The 20440-nt window shown below is 45.9% G+C and overlaps 1 protein-coding gene across 1 annotated transcript in view; it reads right to left on the bottom strand.

Moving 5' to 3' along the window:
* The window catches only part of TIE1 (tyrosine kinase with immunoglobulin like and EGF like domains 1), a 29406-nt gene extending 11783 nt beyond the window's left edge, over positions 1 to 17623 (bottom strand). Inside the window, exons 1-11 of the mRNA XM_044301649.1 lie at positions 17191 to 17623; positions 10790 to 11080; positions 6938 to 7048; positions 5763 to 5918; positions 5542 to 5673; positions 4868 to 5008; positions 4359 to 4487; positions 3432 to 3577; positions 2847 to 2991; positions 2165 to 2323; positions 392 to 529 (exon numbers count right to left, since the gene is read on the bottom strand). Of these exons, the coding sequence (XP_044157584.1) occupies positions 392 to 529; positions 2165 to 2323; positions 2847 to 2991; positions 3432 to 3577; positions 4359 to 4487; positions 4868 to 5008; positions 5542 to 5673; positions 5763 to 5918; positions 6938 to 7048; positions 10790 to 11080; positions 17191 to 17251 (1609 nt within the window). The 5' untranslated portion in view covers positions 17252 to 17623. The remainder of the gene's footprint in view (positions 1 to 391; positions 530 to 2164; positions 2324 to 2846; positions 2992 to 3431; positions 3578 to 4358; positions 4488 to 4867; positions 5009 to 5541; positions 5674 to 5762; positions 5919 to 6937; positions 7049 to 10789; positions 11081 to 17190) is intronic.
* Positions 17624 to 20440: the final 2817 nt, after the last annotated feature.

The following is a 20440-nucleotide window of genomic DNA, read 5'->3' as shown; positions in this document are numbered from 1 at the left end:
CTGCATAGCAGCTGCATACACAAAACTATAGGCTTTCATTCAAAGCTATTTGCAAACTTGCTTCATTTTTTCTTTTAGATGCATGGGAACCATAAGAAGGCAGGTGCCATGGTGTACACGCTATGCAATGTTCATCACCTGTACCTGTCATGTATGCAGAGCAGCAGGTGTATGTGGAAGCATGTGAAATCCTACTGGTGTCATTTGCTTCCACCTAGTGGTCTTAGCTGGTACTGCATGTTCTAACATTATAGTCTGGATGTTGGAGAAATTTCTATGGACCTGTATATTTTCCACATCTCCGACCGCTAACAATCCCGTCCAACTACAGACAAACTAAGGAAACCTGATCATATAGTCATTAAAACAAGCATTGTGTGTGCATACCTACCTATACAGTCTGTGTGCAGAACCACCACCGGACCCAGAGGTCCTTCTCCTCCAGGGCCTGGTCGACTCAGCTGAAACTGCACCAGGTAAGCAGTGACCGGCTTCAGGTTGGGAAGAGTTATGTTGTCTTTAGGATCCACTGGAAAATGAGAAGATTCCTTGCAATTTATTCAATCCAGTAACGAGTCTGATTGGACCATACTTATAAAACAGCAACACAACCAGCAGAATTCATTATTTATCCTGTACTGATCCTGAGTCACATCCTGTATTATACTCCGGAGCTGCACTCACTATTCTGCTGGTGCAGTCACTGTGTACATACATTACTTATCCTGTACTGATCCTGAGTTACATCCTGTATTATCCTCCAGAGCTGCACTCACTGTTCTGCTGGTGCAGTCACTGTGTACATACATTACTTATCCTGTACTGATCCTGAGTTACATCCTGTATTATACTCCAGAGCTGCACTCACTGTTCTGCTGGTGCAGTCACTGTGTACATACATTACTTACCCTGTACTGATCCTGAGTTACATCCTGTATTATACTCCAGAGCTGCACTCACTGTTTTGCTGGTGCAGTCACTGTGTACATACATTACTTATCCTGTACTGATCCTGAGTTACATCCTGTATTATACTCCAGAGCTGCACTCACTATTCTGCTGGTGCAGTCACTGTGTATATACATTACTTATCCTGTTCTGATCCTGAGTTAATTCCTGTATTATACTCCAGAGCTGCACTCACTATTCTGCTGGTGCAGTCACTGTGTACATACATTACTTATCCTGTTCTGATCCTGAGTTACATCCTGTATTATACTCCAGAGCTGCACTCACTATTCTGCTGGTGCAGTCACTGTGTACATACATTACTTATCCTGTACTGATCCTGACTTACATCCTGTATTATACTCCAGAGCTGCACTCACTATTATGATTGTGCAGTCACCAATACAGCTAGTTAGTTCCTACATCACATGACCGTGCAGGATTTGGTGTAAAGTTCACACTTTCCATAATGCAAACTCTCTGCGGACACTGAATAAACAGGGAGTGCTTGTAGGTTTCAGCTCTAAATCCTGCAGTATTATGAGGGAAGCTCTGGAGTATAATACAGACGGAGACTTAGGCCTCTTTCACACTACAGTATGTTGAATTCAGTGTTTTGCGTTCCGTTTTTCACGGATCCGTTGTTCCGTTTTTTGCTTCCGTTGTGGTTCCGTTTCCGTTCCGTTGTTCCGTTCCGTTTTTCCGTATGGCATATACAGTATACAGTAATTACATAGAAAAAATTGGGCTGGGAATAACATTTTCAATAGATGGTTCCGCAAAAAACGGAAGACATACGGATGCATTTCCGTATGTGTTCCGTTTTTTTTGCGGACCCATTGACTTGAATGGAGCCACGGACCGTGATTTGCGGCCAAATATAGGACATGTTCTATCTTTTCAACGGAACGGAAAAACGGAAATACGGAAACGGAATGCATACGGAACACATTCAGTTTTTTTGCGGACCCATTGAAATGAATGGTTCCGTATACGGACCGTATACGGAACGCAAAAAACGGACCGCAAAACGGAAAAAAAAAACGGTAGTGTGAAAGAGGCCTAACAGAAAGAAAATTCAAATTCTCTGAGGTGGTTTCTATCGATTATTTCATGTGATATAAATATCTGAATGTTAATAAACCACCATGCAGATATTCAGGGATAATAATGGTGCGAGGCTCCAGGACTGTAGATTGCGGTGGAGAACTCTTACCTACAATGTTGGACCAGTGGGCCGTGCTTTCCTTGGGTCGATACAGCAACTTAATGGATGAAATCGGCCCGTCTCCAGTAAAGCTTTGCAGCGGAGCGAGGATCAGATGTCGGCTCCCCCGGCTGAGCAAACGTGGAGGCTCCAGAGGTATAGGAGGCACTGCCAGGAGAGACAAGTACAGCATTGATGGGGGGTTCACCGGTCTGGGAGTGGGGGTATGATGGGGAGGTAAGTTCCTGGGAATTCCTCCAAACCCAGGAATATCATCCTAACTACTATGTAGATGTAAAGCCTGCAGTACCAGCGGTGACCAGCAGGTGTCCGGAGAGTCAAGCTGCTGCACTTTATGGCATGTAGTAATCTGTACATTATAATCTCCAGTACCTGGATCCTGCATGCCATATTGCATCACATAGTAGTTCAGTTCCTTTCTGCTTGCTATCAGTGAATGGTAAGTGTTATTGTTTACATCCAGCAGAGGGAAGCCCACCCTGATCCCACAGCTGATTGACTGATCTCTGTAATGTTCCAGACTCCAGTCTTATACATTGTAACCACTCTATAAGCAGGGCAGAGTTTTGTGTTCTCATTCACAGACGGCAATCAGAGTTCTTGAAAATGGTGCAAAAATTGAAGACAGCGATTTATGGAATGAGCTGACAGCTAGTCCTAAAGGATTTACCTTTGACAAGCACTTGAAATTTGCGGCTGTCCTGCCCCCCACTGGTGGAGACGCGACATTCCCAGAAGCCGTGGTCGGCCCGCGTCAGCCTGGACACGTTGAACTTGCACGTGCTGCGCTCGGAGTCCAGCACCGCCTGACTGGCCTGATGGGGGGAAGACCAGAGAAGGATCATCACCGGGGATGGCCTGTGCGCAGCCGTCCCCATAACCGCCACCACTGGTCACTGCGTCTGATGATAACATTATATAGCAGTGATCTGCAAGCTGTGGAACTACAAGTCTCACAATGCCCTGAAATAATCCGCCGGGTCCATAGGGTGCAGGGCACCGCTATACAGAACCTATAGGACACATTCACACAGCGGTTCCATCTGGTAACGTCACATGACAGGATCCATTGTGTCACTCAGATTGCTACATTGTGACCGGTCTCCGCTCCGTATGCTCCACGCGGTGCCATTTGTTTTGGTTTTTGGATACAACGTAACATTTTGTGTCACTGAATAACCTCACTTTGTGTCTTAGGTTTAGTTTCACACCAATCGTGTGCCGGATCCGCCCGGATGTCGCCCATTATACTTACGCTGAGGACAGAGCCGTCCGGCCGGCGCAGCACTATGCTCTCCCGCACCGGCTGAGGTTTCCCAGACGCAGCGCAGCTCAGGCTCGCGGCGGAATTCAGGTTAAACTCAACCTGCATCGGAAGATCAATGATCTGGGGAAGATGATCTACGAGGAGGAAGAAGAAGGCGTGGAGAAATAAGGCAGGTACCAGGAGTAAAGAGTGAGAGAATCTACTACAACCCCCATCTGATAAAACCTTCAGGTACAGTGCTTATTACTCTGTGCTGCTGTGGCAATCGACTCCTTTCGCTATATAACTCTCAGTCTGTAAATACCCCCACAAGATCAGCACACTCCTATCCTGAAATACTCTGTGCTGCTGGAGTCCTTGCCCCATCAACTTCCTTTCAGTTTGCTACCTCCCAGAAGATCAGCACACTCCTATCCTGAAATACTCTGTGCTGCTGGGGTCCTTGCCCCATCAACTTCCTTTCAGTTTGCTACCTCCCAGAAGATCAGCACACTCCTATCCTGAAATACTCTGTGCTGCTGGGGTCCTTGCCCCATCAACTTCCTTTCAGTTTGCTACCTCCCAGATGATCAGCACACTCCTATCCTGAAATACTCTGTGCTGCTGGGGTCCTTGCCCCATCAACTTCCTTTCAGTTTGCTGCCTCCCAGAAGATCAGCACACTCCTATCCTGAAATACTCTGTGCTGCTGGGGAGCTTGCCCCGTCGTCCATTACCTTTCAGTCTGTTACCTCTTAGAAGATCAGGACACTTCTCTGCTGAAATACTCTGTGCTGGTGTGGCACCCTGCTGTTTCCATAAGGAAACTCTCAGTCTGTAACCTCTACCCCCCACAAGATCATCACAAGTCTCTCCTGAAATGCTCTGTGCTGCTGTAATCATTCCCCTGAGGGTTGTCCTGTCCAGTGACCGTACCTGACTTCTCGCAGTGTTGCCCATGCCAGCCGTTGGGGCACACGCAGCCGCTGAACCTGTTGCAGGACCCCCCGTTCTTGCACTCACACTTCAGGGCACAGTTTGCTCCGTACAGTCCTGGAGGACACTCTGTAAAATGCAGAAGCAGGAAGATGGGTGTGAGGTGCCAGGGCGATGCCAACGTGTCCTCCAGGCAGGGAAAACCCAAAACCTGTTCATTCACTGCTGCATCCCAACAAATCCCTGAGTCTGCCCAAAATGGGCACCTTACATCCCTGTCATACCAGGTGGGGGCAACGCTCTGACATTTTCACGTAAAAGGCAAAAGTGGGCGGGGCTATGGCAAACAGCTTGGGTGGGAAGTCAAAATTAATAGAATGCCAGAAGTGCAGTGAAGACTGACACACACAGTAGGAAGTATGGAGGTCCAGAGAAACCTCACATGGGCCACTCCAACTCTAAGTCCAGGCAACTCAAAGTGTAGGTTGGGATGTCCACCATTTCGGTACCTGATTGACACTGTGTCCCGGTCCAGCCACTTCCACAGGAGCATCCATAGGGGTCAGGCAGGCAGAAGGTGAGGCCCTTACAGCCATGTTCTCTCTTACACGTCTCCTGGCAGTTTCTTCCAAAGTTTCCTTCTCTACAAGCTGCAAAACATGATGGAGAGTAATGGCGGAATTATCCGGAGGAGTCAGAGACCATTCACCTGACCGCCATCTGCTGCCATGTCGGCCTTCCATCGTTTCTCCCAATTGTTCAATATTTCATGGGAAAACAGAACCTCTAAGGGCAGGGTACTGGGCAACGCACATATTGGAGACTGGGAACTGGTGCATGGAGTGAAAATAAAAGACACCTAATAAGATGAGCATCTATAAATATGGGGGGGGGGACACCATAAAAGTTACATCGTCTACGTATCCCACTAATATTGGTCGGATGAGGTCTATGGCCACCAGTGGGGGGGGGGGAATCCAGGATCAGATGTTACATTTCAACATTCCTGACACTTTATTGCCTACAACATGGATGGAGACAATCATGACGGTGAACCCTTGAGGAACTAGAAGACAAGGATGAGATGTTCTGGAGAGACGTTGAACTAATGGGTCAACAAGATCCAAGAACTACAGAAGAACTAAGACCGAGATTTCCTTTCCCGCTCGTCCCCTTTACTTACCCTTTTCGCAGAGTGTTCCCATGAACCCTGGGGCACATATGCATTCGCCGCTACTGTCGTGACACACGCCACCATTGAGACAGTTCAGACAGTCCTTCTGACAGGATGGACCCCACTTGCCAGCCGGACACCCTGCGGAAGACGATACATGGGACCGTTACAATGGAAATCCAGCTATTCTGGGAGGTAGATGGCATCTGAGAGCGTGGATCACCTCTGACCTCTTACGATCAGCCTGAAGAAGGCGTTGACAAGCGGAATCGCCCCCATGAAGCCGGCGCTGTAAATCCCGGCCTGACTGTGCTGCACCGACTCGAAGGAGAGCTGGGCTATCCCGCTATTCACATCGTTCTTGTATGTTGTCTTGAAAAAGGTTCCTGGAATGTAAGGGTTAATGTGTGAGAACTGAAAGCCCATCCATTTTTTGGGTATTTTTTGGTATTTAAGAACTACGTTGAAGACAACAACTCCCAATATCCCACAGAATCCCTACAAGTGACTTAAGTCTCCAAGGAGAACGTCAAACTATGAATGAGAAGAAAGAAACTATTGTAATCATTGATTCATTTCTTAGAAGCTGATTTTGAGTGGTCCAATGTCTGCGCAGAAGGTTCTGTCCCCATTTGGGGTCTTTAGGCTTCTCAACAAGGAGGTGGCTTATAGGGCCCCTCAGGGAAAGCACTGTGTGGCCCCTCAGGGAAAGCACTGTGTGGCCCCTCAGGTAACGCACTGTGTGGCCCCTCTCCCTGCAGTGAAGCGATAACTTAATAAAAAGATAATGACTGAAAAATCTTTTTCTGTTATCTCTCTGAAAAACAGTCAGGTGATAACATCCCTGGTGATCTGTGGCAGAGAAGTGGTTCATGAAATGGTTAATTATGACACCCTTAGCTATTTGGAGCAGTGAAGGGGTTAATAATGACTTCCCTGGTGGTCTCAGGCAGTGAATAGGTTAACAATATCCCCCCTGGTAATTTTGGGCAGTAAAGGGGTTCATATAACATTTGTGGTGTTCTGGGACAGTGAAGGGGTTAATAATATCCTCTGTGGTGGTCTAGAGTAGTGAAGGTGAAAATTATAACACCCCTGGAGGGTCAGGGTAGTGAAATGGTAAATCTCATCATCCCTGGTGGTCTGGGGCAGTAAATGGGTTAATAATGTTACCAGTCATCGATGGGCCTTCTCCAGTGCGGATACACTGGCGCCAGAGGCGTAACACAAAACCTGAGTCCGCTGCAGAATCTGGAACTGGGTCCCCACCTGCCATGTGCATTTATAGGACTGGGGAGACCCCTCCAGGCCCCTGGTGTAACCACTCCCTCAGGACCCTCCATGACGCTGCCTGGCTGGAGGAGATCGTTTTTACACTGTTCTCAGGCTTTGAGCCATCACCCACCATTGTACTTCCACAGAATGTCCGGGTGCCCAGGCTTGATGACTTTGGCTTGCAGTTGTGCGTCTTGGTTCACACTGACGGTCACTGTCACTTTAACTGGAATCAGATCAGCTGAAGGAAAAACACAGGAGAGGACCAATAAGGATCAGCCACGTTGGAGATAAGTGGTGCCATAGACACCTGGCGACTGCTTATCTCCTCTCACTACACCCAGCATCAGGAACCTTCAGGTCTATAACAAACAATCTTTCAGCCGATCGCCTCATCTCATTCTCTTTTTACAAATTTCTCAAATAATTCCAGTCCTGGAGCAGAGGCAATAACTGTAATCCCTGCTGTAATAAAGGGGAACTTTGCCCTGACGTATCCTCCTAAATATTAAAGGAGAATTCTACTAGTGCTTATAACTGAAACATTTCTGGGGTTTTCTGTAACTTCAAAACTAATCTCGTGTTCCTAGGATAAACTGTCGATCTCAGATTGGTGGGACTGAGAATCAGATAACCCCTTTATATAGGAATTTCACTCCACATCTACTGAAAAATTAAAGGAGAACTCCAGATTTTCTTATCATTTTAGGAATTAAAGAAGATCGTTTACAAATCCTCTGATATAATAAAGAAGTCTTTTATTCGTCCTCCCAGGAATTAAATGGGACCCCACGATTACTTCTGTTTAAGATTTTAAGAGGAACTCCACCTTAAGTCATCCACCTAAGAATGAAAGAGTGCTCTGCTTTTACCCATCCTCTGATATATTAAGGAGGACCTCCATCTTTACTCGACATTTTGTTTGATAACATAGGTATGGATTTGACATCTTGGCAGTCAAGAACTCTTCACAATCAGCAGCGCGTTGGAAATTCCTGATTGCATCTGCGCTGAGTATTTGCTTTAAAAATTCAAAGTTCCCTGTATAGATAGTAGTAACATTAAATTATCACTACCTGCAGCCACCACTAGAGGGAGCTCACTGCATACAGATTATACAGCCACCACTAGATGGAGTTTACTACATACAGATTATACAGCCAACACTAGAGGGAGCTCACTGCATACAGATTATACAGCCACCACTAGAGGGAGCTCACTACATACAGATTATACAGCCACTACTAGAGGGAGCTCACTGCATACAGATTATACAGCCACCACTAGAGGGAGCTCACTACATACAGATTATACAGCCAGTACTAGAGGGAGCTCACTGCATACAGATTATACAGCCACCACTAGAAGGAGCTCACTACATACAGATTATACAGCCACCACTAGAGGAAGCTCACTACATACATACTATACAGCCACCACTAGAGGGAGCTCACTACATACAGATTATACAGCCACCACTAGAAGGAGCTCACTACATACAGATTATACAGCCACCACTAGAAGGAGCTCACTACATACAGATTATACAGCCACCACTAGAGGAAGCTCACTACATACATATTATACAGCCACCACTAGAGGGAGCTCACTACATACAGATTATACAGCCACCACTAGAGGGAGTTCACTACATACAGATTATACAGCCACCACTAGAGGGAGCTCACTACATACAGATTATACAGCCACCACTAGAGGGCGCTCACTACATACAGATTATACAGCCACCACTAGAGGGAGCTCACTACATACAGATTATACAGCCACCACTAGAAGGAGCTCACTACATACAGATTATACAGCCACCACTAGGGGGAGCTCACTACATACAGATTATACAGCCACCACTAGGGGGAGCTCACTACGTGCAGATTATACAGCCACCACTAGAAGGAGCTCACGACATACAGATTATACAGCCACCACTAGAGGGAACTCACTGCATACAGATTATACAGCCACCACTAGAGGGAGCTCACTACATACAGATTATACAGCCACCACTAGGGGGAGCTCACTACATACAGATTATACAGCCACCACTAGAGGGAGCTCACTACATGCAGATTATACAGCCACCACTAGAGGGAGCTCACTACATACAGATTATACAGCCACCATTAGAGGGAGATCACTACATACAGATCATACAGCCACCACTAGAGGGAGCTCACTACATACAGCTTATATAGCCACCACTAGAGGGCTCTCACTACATACAGATTATACAGCCACCACTAGAGGGAGCTCACTACATACAGATTATACAGTCACCACTAGAAGGAGCTCACTACATACAGATTATACAGCCACCACTAGGGGGAGCTCACTACATACAGATTATACAGCCACCACTAGAGGGAGCTCACTACATGCAGATTATACAGCCACCACTAGAAGGAGCTCACGACATACAGATTATACAGCCACCACTAGAGGGAGCTCACTACATACAGTATATACAACCACCACTAGGGGGAGCTCACTACATGCAGAATGTTGAACATAAAAACAAGATAATAATAAAAGTTGAGATTCCCTTTAAATGTCTTCACTAATAAAATCCAGTAACCTACAACCTCCAGATGCCCCCCCCCCCCCTTCCCACACACACATTCCTCGTTTCCTTCTTATCTCACATTCTTTTTCTTTTCTGCTTTTAACCATTGGAGAATTTCTCCTGTAAAGTGAAAGTTTCTTCCTTGTAAATGTTTTACTTCTTTTTTTTTTTATTTTACCTTGAGAACTCTGGAAGTTTAGTTTTTTTTAGTGCTCTTATCAGAGGCGCGATAAGATCACCTATTATAGTACAGTACAGGAGGAAGGAAACACAATCGGTGAATGAAGGATTACAGCTCTGGAGGACTGGAAGAAGCAAAGGTTCCACAAACACTACCTAGAGCAGCAATAACAAACCACAGCACCAGACACAAGAAGTCTGGAGAAGTTGAACGCTATGTTTAAGGGAAGTGTTCACTTTTATGCAAATTAACCTTAGTCTCTTATAATGCAAAGATCTGTAGCTTCCGAAAAGACTTTCGGAGGAATTTCTCATCGTAGTGGTATTTCTTGTGTTAACTAGCGCCAAATTTATGAATGTGGCGCATGGGTTTTATAACTTTGGCACAGGTAGAATGTTGAGCTTATTTCCGTTAAAGTCCACCTGGTGTTTAACTGGCGTGGAGTCGCGACTGGCTGTGACTTTTTTGTGATGTATTAAAATATCGCACTTCAGAAATGTAACTTAAATATCATTTACTAAAAACACCTGACCAACTTCATTCTCTTCTTCTGAAAGTGGCTGGGGAAGGCACGGGTCGCTAAAAGTCACAAATGTGCAATATTTTGACAAAAAATGTTACACATGACATTGCTTGCAACATTATGATGCAACAAAACTGGTGTAGCACATTCAATGTGTCCGCCCTCATGTTTCAGTTCTTCAGTTACCAGTTATCTGTTTGCTATCAGTAACTGGAAACATTCTTGTGAAGACATCGAGCAAGGATACGTCTCACAGCTGAGGGTTTGCTACATTTGAGACTAAACTATTATATTTGAAATAAACAGCCTGAAATCTACTTGTAACAACAAATTGTAACAAAACTATCAGGACAGCAGAGAGGTTTACGCTCCTGATGTGTTTAGCTCTCAGTAAATTGTCTAGATGCAACTGTAACAAACCCTCAGCTATTACATAAACAGTAATGTTCTTAGCCGAATTCAATAGACAGGACCTGTTTCTGGAATCAAGCAGCCATGTTAGAAAGTCGCAGTTCATATAACATTCAGCAGGGGGAGACACTGCGCACAGGAATGGGTTCATCCCACAGTAAAGAGCTCAGTCATGACGTCTGCGCTTGGTCCTCGGACCATAATGGGAGTGATGGTCAAAATAAATAAAATGGCAGCTAATAAAACTCACTTTATACCAAACATTTTCCAGCATTCCTGCACTTACCAGATGGGCTGTTATATGGATAGAGGATCTTGGTCTCCTCAGAGGGCCGCTTGGCCGTGCAGAAAAAGACGCCGACTAGTTCCTGAAAAGAGAATCCACTGGCGTGCAGCTCCTTGTTCTTTGATTTGGTCGTGAATGGCGGCACAGGAGGAATGAGCACAATCTTATTATCTCGTTCAATGTGCAGATCTGAGCTCTTCATATCCCGTTCCCCAGTGACACATAATAACGATAAGTCCCCTTTACGGTGTTCAGAGATTAATGAAACCAATGTGACATCTAATACAGCTCCTGCAATGTACAAGAGAAAGGGCCACAGGGGGCCAACGTCAGTGACACCTCTGAAGCCGGATAGTAAAAGTACACTCACTGGGTAAATACATTACATTACTTATTCTGTACAGATCCTGAGTTACATCCTGTATTATACTCCAGAGCTGCATTCACTATTCTGCTGGTACAGTCACTGTGTACCTACATTACTTATCCTGTACTGATCCTGAGTTACATCCTGTATTATACTCCAGAGCTGCACTCACTATTCTGCTGGTGCAGTCACTGTGTACATACATTACTTATCCTGTGCTGATCCTGAGTTACATCCTGTATTATACTCCAGAGCTGCACTCACTATTCTGCTGGTGCAGTCACTGTGTACATACATTACTTATCCTGTGCTGGTCCTGAGTTACATCCTGTATTATACTCCAGAGCTGCACTCACTATTCTGCTGGTGGAGTCACTGTGTACATACATTACTTATCCTGTGCTGGTCCTGAGTTACATCCTGTATTATACTCCAGAGCTGCACTCACTATTCTGCTGGTGCAGTCACTGTGTACATACATTACTTATCCTGTACTGATCCTGAGTTACATCCTGTATTATACTCCAGAGCTGCACTCACTATTCTGCTGGTGCAGTCACTGTGTACATACATTACTTATCCTGTACTGATCCTGAGTTACATCCTGTATTACACTCCAGAGCTGCACTCACTATTCTGCTTGTGCAGTCACTGTGTACATACATTACTTATCCTGTACTGATCCTGAGTTACATCCTGTATTATACTCCAGAGCTGCACTCACTATTCTGCTGGTGCAGTCACTGTGTACATACATTACTTATCCTGTACTGATCCTGAGTTACATTCTGTATTATACTCCAGAGCTGCACTCACTATTCTGCTTGTGCAGTCACTGTGTACATACATTACTTATCCTGTACTGATCCTGAGTTACCGTATTTTTCGCCCTATAAGACGCACCTAGGTTTTTGAGGAGGAAAATAAGAAAAAAAAAATTTTGAACCAAAAGGTGTGCTTTTGGTGGCTTTTGAACTAATTGTGGTCTGTGGGTGACACTTATGGGGGATCTGTGGGTGACAGTTATGGGGGATCTGTGGGTGACAGTTATGGGGGGGATCTGTGGATGACACATATATAGCATCTTATGCTATGTGTCATCCACAGATCCCCTCCATAAGTGTCCCTGTAGTGAATGACCCTCAATACACGGGCTAGGGGCCGGCATCTGCTTTTATAATGACAGCAGGGCCCGTGCAGTGACTATTCTACTAAACGGGCCCCGCTCACTGTATAATCGTATCTCTAATAGTTAATGGTTACCGCATGTATATAATCGCATATCCCACGCCGCCTGCTTCATTCATAAAGTGGGCGGTGCAGGCGCGTGACGTATGACTCGCGCTGCCAGCGCCTGTCCTCCCGGTCTGCCTCCTCCCTCCTCTCGGCGAGCGCTTGTAGTTGTGAGTACCGGTAATACACAGCGGCGCAGCGCTCCTTATGCGATTATATACATATGGTAACCATTAACTATTAGAGATACAATTATACAGTGAGCTGTCATAAAAGCAAATGCCGGCCCCCAGCCCCTCCTCCCTCACAGCTGATACACCCGCCCCGCGGCATCGCGGCGGGTGTCTCATTGAAAACAAGGCAAAATCAGCAGCATTCGCCGTATAAGACGCACTGCTATTTTCCCCCCACTTTTGGGGGGGAAAGTGCGTCTTATACGGTGAAAAATACGGTACATCCTGTATTATACTCCAGAGCTGCACTCACTATTCTGCTGGTGCTGTCTCTGTGTACTTACATTACTTATCCTGTACTGATCCTGAGTTACATCCTGTATTATACTCCAGCGCTGTACTCACTGTTCTGCTGGTGCTGTCTCTGTGTACTTACATTACTTATCCTGTACTGTGCAGTATGGGCCATTTATATATTTGTATAGGGACAGGGAATGTCCCACAGGATTGGCGCATGGCAAATGTGGTGCCAATATTCAAAAATTATATTAATCTTAACTAAATTCAATTCTTTCTTCATAACTCAGACCCTCCAGGCCCCTTATCAGTTTAGTCGCTCTCCTCTGTACTCTCTCCAGCTCCAGGGCTTCCTTTCCATGGACTGGTGCCCAGAACTGGACTGCGTATTCCAGATGAGGCCGCACCAGCGCTTTGTAAAGTGGTATTATTACATCCCTGCCCCGCGAGTCCGTGCCTCGTCTAATGCATGACAATATCCTGGTGGCCTTAGAAGCAGCTGATTGACATTGTGCTGTTATTTAACAGTGACTCTCCCAGTGTTACATCCCCAAGGACATATGGAGCACGGAGATTATTACTACCAAGACGCAGGACTTTATATTTATCCACATTGAACCAAGTTGATGCCCAATCACTCAGAGTGTCCTGGTCAGCTTGTAGTTTGTGGACATCTTCCATAGACCGTACAGCACTACACAGCTCAGTGTCATCTGCAAAAGTACAAACCGTGCTATTAATCCAGACCTGAACCTTGGGGTCACCACTTATAACCCGGACCATTATGAATAGGAATCATTGACCACAACTCTCTGGACACGGTCCTTCAGACAGTTTTCAATCCAATTACAAACTATAGGTCTGCAATTACCTGTGGAGGACCTTGATCCCTTTTTTAAATATGGGCACCACGTTTGCCTTGCACCAATCACCTAGAGAATGTTTAAAAAATTATAAACAGGGGCACAGCAATGACTGAACGGAGCTCTTTAAGAAATCTTGGGTGTTATCCATCTGGACCCGGAGCCTTGTTCACATTTACCCTATTTAACTTGTCTTGGACCATATCTACAGTCAGCCAGTTGAGTATATTACTGGATGTACTAACAGCCCCACAGATATCAGCTCCTTTCTCTTCTTTTGTATATACAGAGCTAAAAAAAAAACATTTAGTAACTCTGCCTTTTCCTTATCTTCAGTGGCTACCCCCCCCCCCCCCCTTTACCATTATTTAGGGGTCCTACCTGCTCAGACCTTGGTTTTTTAGCATTTATAATTTTTAAAAAAAAATTGCTTTTTTGCTAATGTTATCTCCTTTTTACAGATTTTATTAAAGGGAACCTGTCACTGGAATTTTGGGCATAGAGCTGAGGACATGGGTTGCTAGATGGCCACTAGCACATCCGCAATATCCAGTCCCCATAGCTCTGTGTGCTTTTATTGTGTCAAAAAAACGATTTGATACTTATGCAAATTACCTGAGATGAGTCCTGTCCCGGAGATGAGTCCAGCGTGAAGGAGCCCAGCGCCGCCCCGCATCCTCAGAATCTCCTCCTTGCTCCCCGACGTAAGAAAGCCAGAGCGCCGTAATCTCGCGATGCACGAGTTAGCGCATGCGCAGTTCCTTCCCTGAGGCTGATGCCAGCACAGGGAAGGAACACTATGACGACACTGCACATGCGCGAGCTCGTGCATTGCGAGATTACGGCGCTCTGGCTGTCTGACGTCGGGGAGCAAGGAGGAGATTCTGAGGATGCGGCGCGGTGCTGGACTCCTTCACGTTGGACTCATCTCCGGGACAGGACACATCTCGGGGTAATTTGCATATGTGTCAAATCGTTTTAAAAGCACACAGAGCTATGGGGACTGGGTATTGTGGATGTGCTAGCGGCCATCTATAAACCAATGTCCTCAGCTCTATACACAAAATCCCAGTGACGGGTTCCCTTTAAGCCCTTTGTAATCTTCAAACGCTACAGCTGACCCCTCAGATTTTTTAAATGCCCTTTTTTTTGTCTTTTGTTGCCCTTTTTACAGTAGCTGTAAGCCATGGGGGGGGGGGGGGGGGGAATTTTAGCCGTTTATACTTGTTACCTAAAGGGATACATTGTTTAGTGCAATTACTCCATGTGGATGTGAAGCTCTCCCGATTATCCTCAGTATTATTATGTGCCAGTAGCTGCTCCCAGTCTATGCCCTGAAATGCTGCCCTCAACCCGGGGAAATTAGCCTTTTTGAAATTCAGTGTCTTTGCTCTGCCGGACAGAGTTTGCTTCTTATAGTTTAGGGGGAATATAATTATATTGTGGTCACTATTACCAAGTGTTTCTCAAACAGTAACATTACCCACAAGCTCTGCATCATTAGGCATGACCAGATCCAACCGAGCATCGCCCCTAGTGGGAGCTTCTGCAGACTGGCCCATGAGGTGGTCCTGCAGCAATCTGAGGAATCTTCTCCCCTGTGCGGTTGAGGCAGAACCGTGACCCCAGTCAGTGTCTGGGAAGTTAAAGGGAACCTGTCACCTGCAAAACGCATATTAAAGCAACCACGGTACCTTACAACGGTACGCTGCCTGTTACAGTCCGGCGCTGAACTGTCCGGCGCACCAGCAGTCAGCAAAATGCAGGAGGGTGAGTGAGGATCGCACTGTAACAGGCAATGTACCGCGCATGCGCTAGAAGAGCGTGATCCCGGCATTACGGCAGCATGTCCATCTAATTGTAGAGAGGACGGGTAGGGGGCAGGCTTAGCTTTACTAGAAGCAAGGAGGCCGCTGCCCTCTTGACTTTAAGCCTGACTCGGAGACAGCGCCAACCGATGAAGTATGAAGAAACACAAAGAGGAAAGAAAAACATGATTATCAACACACGGGGGGGGGGGGGGGGGGGGAGTACTGTAAGGTACTGTGGTCGGTTTAATATGCGTTTTGAAGGTGACAGGTTCCCTTTAAAATCTCCCATTAGGACCACTGTACCCGCCTGTGCAGCCGCTCAATTTGGTTATACGGTTGCGTTTCTATCTCCTCTGTGATGTTAGGGGGTCTATAGATTACACCAAGTATTATTTTTTGAGTATTTATATCCCTTTGCACTTCCACCCTTAAAGGGGTATTCCCATCTCAGACAATGGGGGCATATCGCTAGAATATGCCCCCATTGTCTGATAGGTGCAGGTCCCACCATTGGGACCCACACCTACAACGAGAACAAAGCGGGGAGAGCTGCTCCTATAGAAGTGAATGAGAACGCACCGCGCATGCGCGGCCCCCGCTCCCATTCATTTCTATGGGGCAGACGGCAATATCCAAGCCAGCACTCTGCTATTTTCGGCGGCCCCATAGAAATGAATAGAGGGCGGCTGCGCATGCGCAGTGTGCCCTCCGTTCTTTTCCCGGCTACGTTATCAATGCAGATGCAGGTCCCACCGGTGGGACCCCCACCTATCAGACAATGTGTCAGGGGAGTTAACAGCTGGAGTTCAGGGCAGGAGATAGATTTGTGCGTGTGGTTACCTCATAGAGGATTGTCGATACTGATACACTGTAACAAACCCTCAGGTGTGTGAGCAGGGATAGGTCAGGATAGGTTTGAAGCCTCTAAATGTAAAGGAGCATGTTTCTATTCACTCACAACAAGCAGAATTCTTGGAGAAGAATTAAATTAAAAGTATATTAGAAAATTGCACAACTTCTTTTTAAGATCTCTGCTTGTCATCAGTGAATGGAAATATTTTCATAAGGGTTGTTACAGTGTATCAGTATAGGTAAGTGGTAGAGTCTAGGACAGATGAAAGTGTGTAGCTGACAGACACATTGTAATACATCTATCAGTTGTGTGAGCAGGATGAGGTTAGGACGGGTAAGGTCTTTTCACATAAACAATGATTGTTTCTATTCACTTACAGCAAGCAGAAAACCTGGTTATAAACAGGGTCTATCTGAAAGTTGCTAAATTCTCCATTATACCGCACCATTTTAGAAAACTCTGCGTCCTGTGAGGGTTGTTACACTGCGCCAGTCTAGATAAGAGCTTGTGTTCTGGAAAGATCTGTATTTATATCTGTGTAAGTCACAAGTGATTGTCTCTAGATTGATACATTGTAAGAAAGCAGTCACCTGACTGCATCAGTATATTATTCCATTCACTAACAGCAAGCAGAGATCTTGAAAGTGATGAGAAATTGATGCGCAGACATTCCCTACATTGTTGCAACTCTGGAATTATTCTATTCAGGATGAGGTCACAGGTTAATAAGAGACCCCCCCGAGGTCACATGACTTCAGGTTATGCTACATGTAATTAACCCTTTATGAGACAATTATTTGTCACCTATTTCCTTGGAAAGTAAAGATCCGATCACAAGAATCAGGGAAAGGAGCGGCCTCAGCATTGTCCTTAATCCGATCCAGAGGAGGGAATGTGCCGGTGTGGTCCACGTGCCCAGGAATCACTGCCACATCCACATCGTGTCCAGACAAAAAAGACAAAAACTGCCACGAAAAATATTCCAAAAATATCAACCCAGAAATTCCATCCGAAAGACAAAAATCTGTGACAATGAGTCCGTGAAATCCCGACAATGTCAATAATCAATCAGCCATTACAATGTATCCAGCCACAAATCGCCCGTCTCACATGATTGCCCACTCCGCCATAGATGGTCAGCTCTTAGGACAAATCCAAATATTCTAAGGAGGAATGTTTGTCGTCTGAGCCCTCAGCTTTGCTCCCTGTGACTTTCTCACGTTCGCCCACCTCTGACTTCCACAGTTTTGGGATTTGGACATGGAAAGAGGAAAAAGGCGTAACAGGAGCGAGGCACAGGAAACGCTGGAGCTCAACACTCAGCAAAGGCCTCGGAGTGTAGGAAATCACAATGTGAGCAAGTCTGGGAAAAGAAGATGACAAAGGCCCCCCCCCCCCCCAACTTCCCTGAGAGTGAACTACATTGTTATATTTTATACCACAGATATCAGGACCACCCACTAATATCTACAACACGAGCCACAGGTGCCCCCCCCCCATATACCCTCCGAATAGTGAATGATCAGATATTGATTGACTAGATACATAATGTATATAACAGGAGCTGGTGCAGCCATTGTGCTCCTTCTGTTATCATGCTGCAAACACATCAGCTTCCTGTGGTCCTGGCACATTCCATTCCTCCTCCTCAGCATTGTCCTGGAGGCTGAACTCCTGTTTACTGGGGTGAAGTAGTCACCACATACAAACTGTTATAGATACATTGGTAGTGGATGTAGATTCAGTTAAATAGGAGGTTTACATGTGAACAATTAATACAGTACAGACCAAAAGTTTGAAACAACTGAAAATATGCCAAGAGTGTGCAAAGCAGTAATCAATGCAAAAGGTGGCTACTTTGAAGAACCTAGAATATGACATATTTTCAGTTGTTTCACACTTTTTTGTTATGTATATAATTCCACATGTGTTAATTCATAGTTTTGATGCCTTCAGTGTGAATCTACAATTTTCATAGTCATGAAAATAAAGAAAACTCTTTGAATGAGAAGCTGTGTCCAAACTTTTGGTCTGTACTGTATATAGAATCAATTTCAACAAAAAAAACTGAACTCACCATGAGTTACCTCCTGTATTATACTCCAGAGCTGCACTCACTATTCTGCTGGTGCAGTCACTGTGTACATACATTACTTATCCTGTTCTGATCCTGAGTTACATCCTGTATTATACTCCAGAGCTGCACTCACTATTCTGCTGGTGCAGTCACTGTGTACATACATTACTTATCCTGTACTGATCCTGAGTTACATCCTGTATTATATTCCAGAGCTGCACTCACTATTCTGCTGGTGCAGTCACTATGTATATACATTACTGATCCTGTACTGATCCTGAGTTACATCCTGTATTATACTCCAGAGCTGCACTCACTATTCTGCTGGTGCAGTCACTGTGTACATACATTACTTATCCTGTACTGATCCTGAGTTACATTCTGTATTATGCCCCAGAGCTGCACTCACTATTCTGCTGGTGCAGTCACTGTGTACATACATTACTTATCCTGTACTGATCCTGAGTTACATCCTGCATTATACTCCAGAGCTGCACTCACTATTCTGCTGGTGCAGTCACTGTGTACATACATTACTTATCCTGTTCTGATCCTGAGTTACATCCTGTATTATACTCCAGAGCTGCACTCACTGTTCTGCTGGTGCAGTCACTGTGTACATACATTACTTATCCTGCACTGATCCTGAGTTACATCCTGTATTATACTCCATAGCAGCACTCACTATTCTGCTGGTGCAGTCACTGTGTACATACATTACTTATCCGGTACTGATCCTGAGTTTTACAGCAAGACACGGAGGCTCATATTGCTATCTCTTCCTTTACTTTCCACCAATAGCAGCAAAGAAGAAATTTACATAATCATAACAACAAAGGCCCCTCCCCTCTCAGATCCTATATCAATCGGCTCCTCTTCAGAATCCTCCTCTTTCTTTGCTGCTCCACCAGCTAAGTACACCTGCATTTTCTCTTGTCATGTTGCTATATTGCTGTGTTTCTTGTAGGATTGTTTGTCTGCGCTGCTTCATCTAGGGTGACTAACCCTTATGTGCAGCGCTTCCTGGTGGGTTTTTTCCCCACTGTTTTTTATCCCCCTTTAGGTTCTGTATTTGCCTTCAGTTTTCACTGTCCCCATTTTGGCCTGTTCTTCATTTTCATTCGCTTACCTACATTCCGTTTCTGCGCAGCGTTTCCCCTTCCCGACCGCTTGTCTCTACATCGGGAGGCGGGGCCTCCCTCCCCGTCTTCCTCGCTTCGGTCTGCCCGCGATGCGGGCCTTGCTCCCCGGCCGGCCGCGAGATCTCGCAAGATCTCGGCGGCCATCTTGGATGACGCAATTGTCCCGCGAGATCTCGGCGGCCATTTTCGTTTCTTGGTCGCGATTTCTCGTGGGCAGTTCATACCCAGCGTTCCCTGCTTGCTGCTCCTGCCGCCCTCGCTCTCCTAGCTGCGACCCCTGTATTCTGCTATTTGGCGCTTGCACTGCTAGGCTAGTTCTTTGCTTAGCTACCTCCCCCTTACTTGCGGCCAGTGATTTTCAGGTCTGTTTACCTCATCATGTCCCACCCTGCCCAGTCTCCCACTAATGCCCCCCCCCCCCCTTCTCCTGAGGATCATAGGGCACCTGGGGAGGATGCACAGGCACAGGCATTTCAGCGCTCTTTGTCTGATGCCATCATGGCAGCCATGGCTCCATGACCACTATATTGTCCCAGAGCATTACCTAGGCGCTATCTGCGCAGCCTACCAGAGTAGCTCTGCAGGATACCCAGAACACACCGCAGCCTACCTGTATTGAGCCTCCTGTTTCACAGGAGAACTTGACTGGTGCGCATCCTGCCACCCAAGGTAACGTGCATAGCTCACGTAAAAGGGCCTCATCACGCCAGGCAGAACGGGCGCGAACATGGAAGTGTGCTAGAGCGCAATCCTCTAATATGTTTGACAGACAGAGCATTGGACGAGGAGGCTTTTGCGGATGTGGATTATGTGTCAGAGGAGGATATTTCTCCCC

This window comes from Bufo gargarizans, chromosome 7 (genome assembly GCF_014858855.1).
Source record: "Bufo gargarizans isolate SCDJY-AF-19 chromosome 7, ASM1485885v1, whole genome shotgun sequence".
Taxonomy (NCBI): Eukaryota; Metazoa; Chordata; class Amphibia; order Anura; family Bufonidae; genus Bufo; species Bufo gargarizans.
The sequence above is the reverse complement of the archived record's forward strand: the minus strand, read 5'-3'. Positions and strand labels throughout refer to the sequence as shown.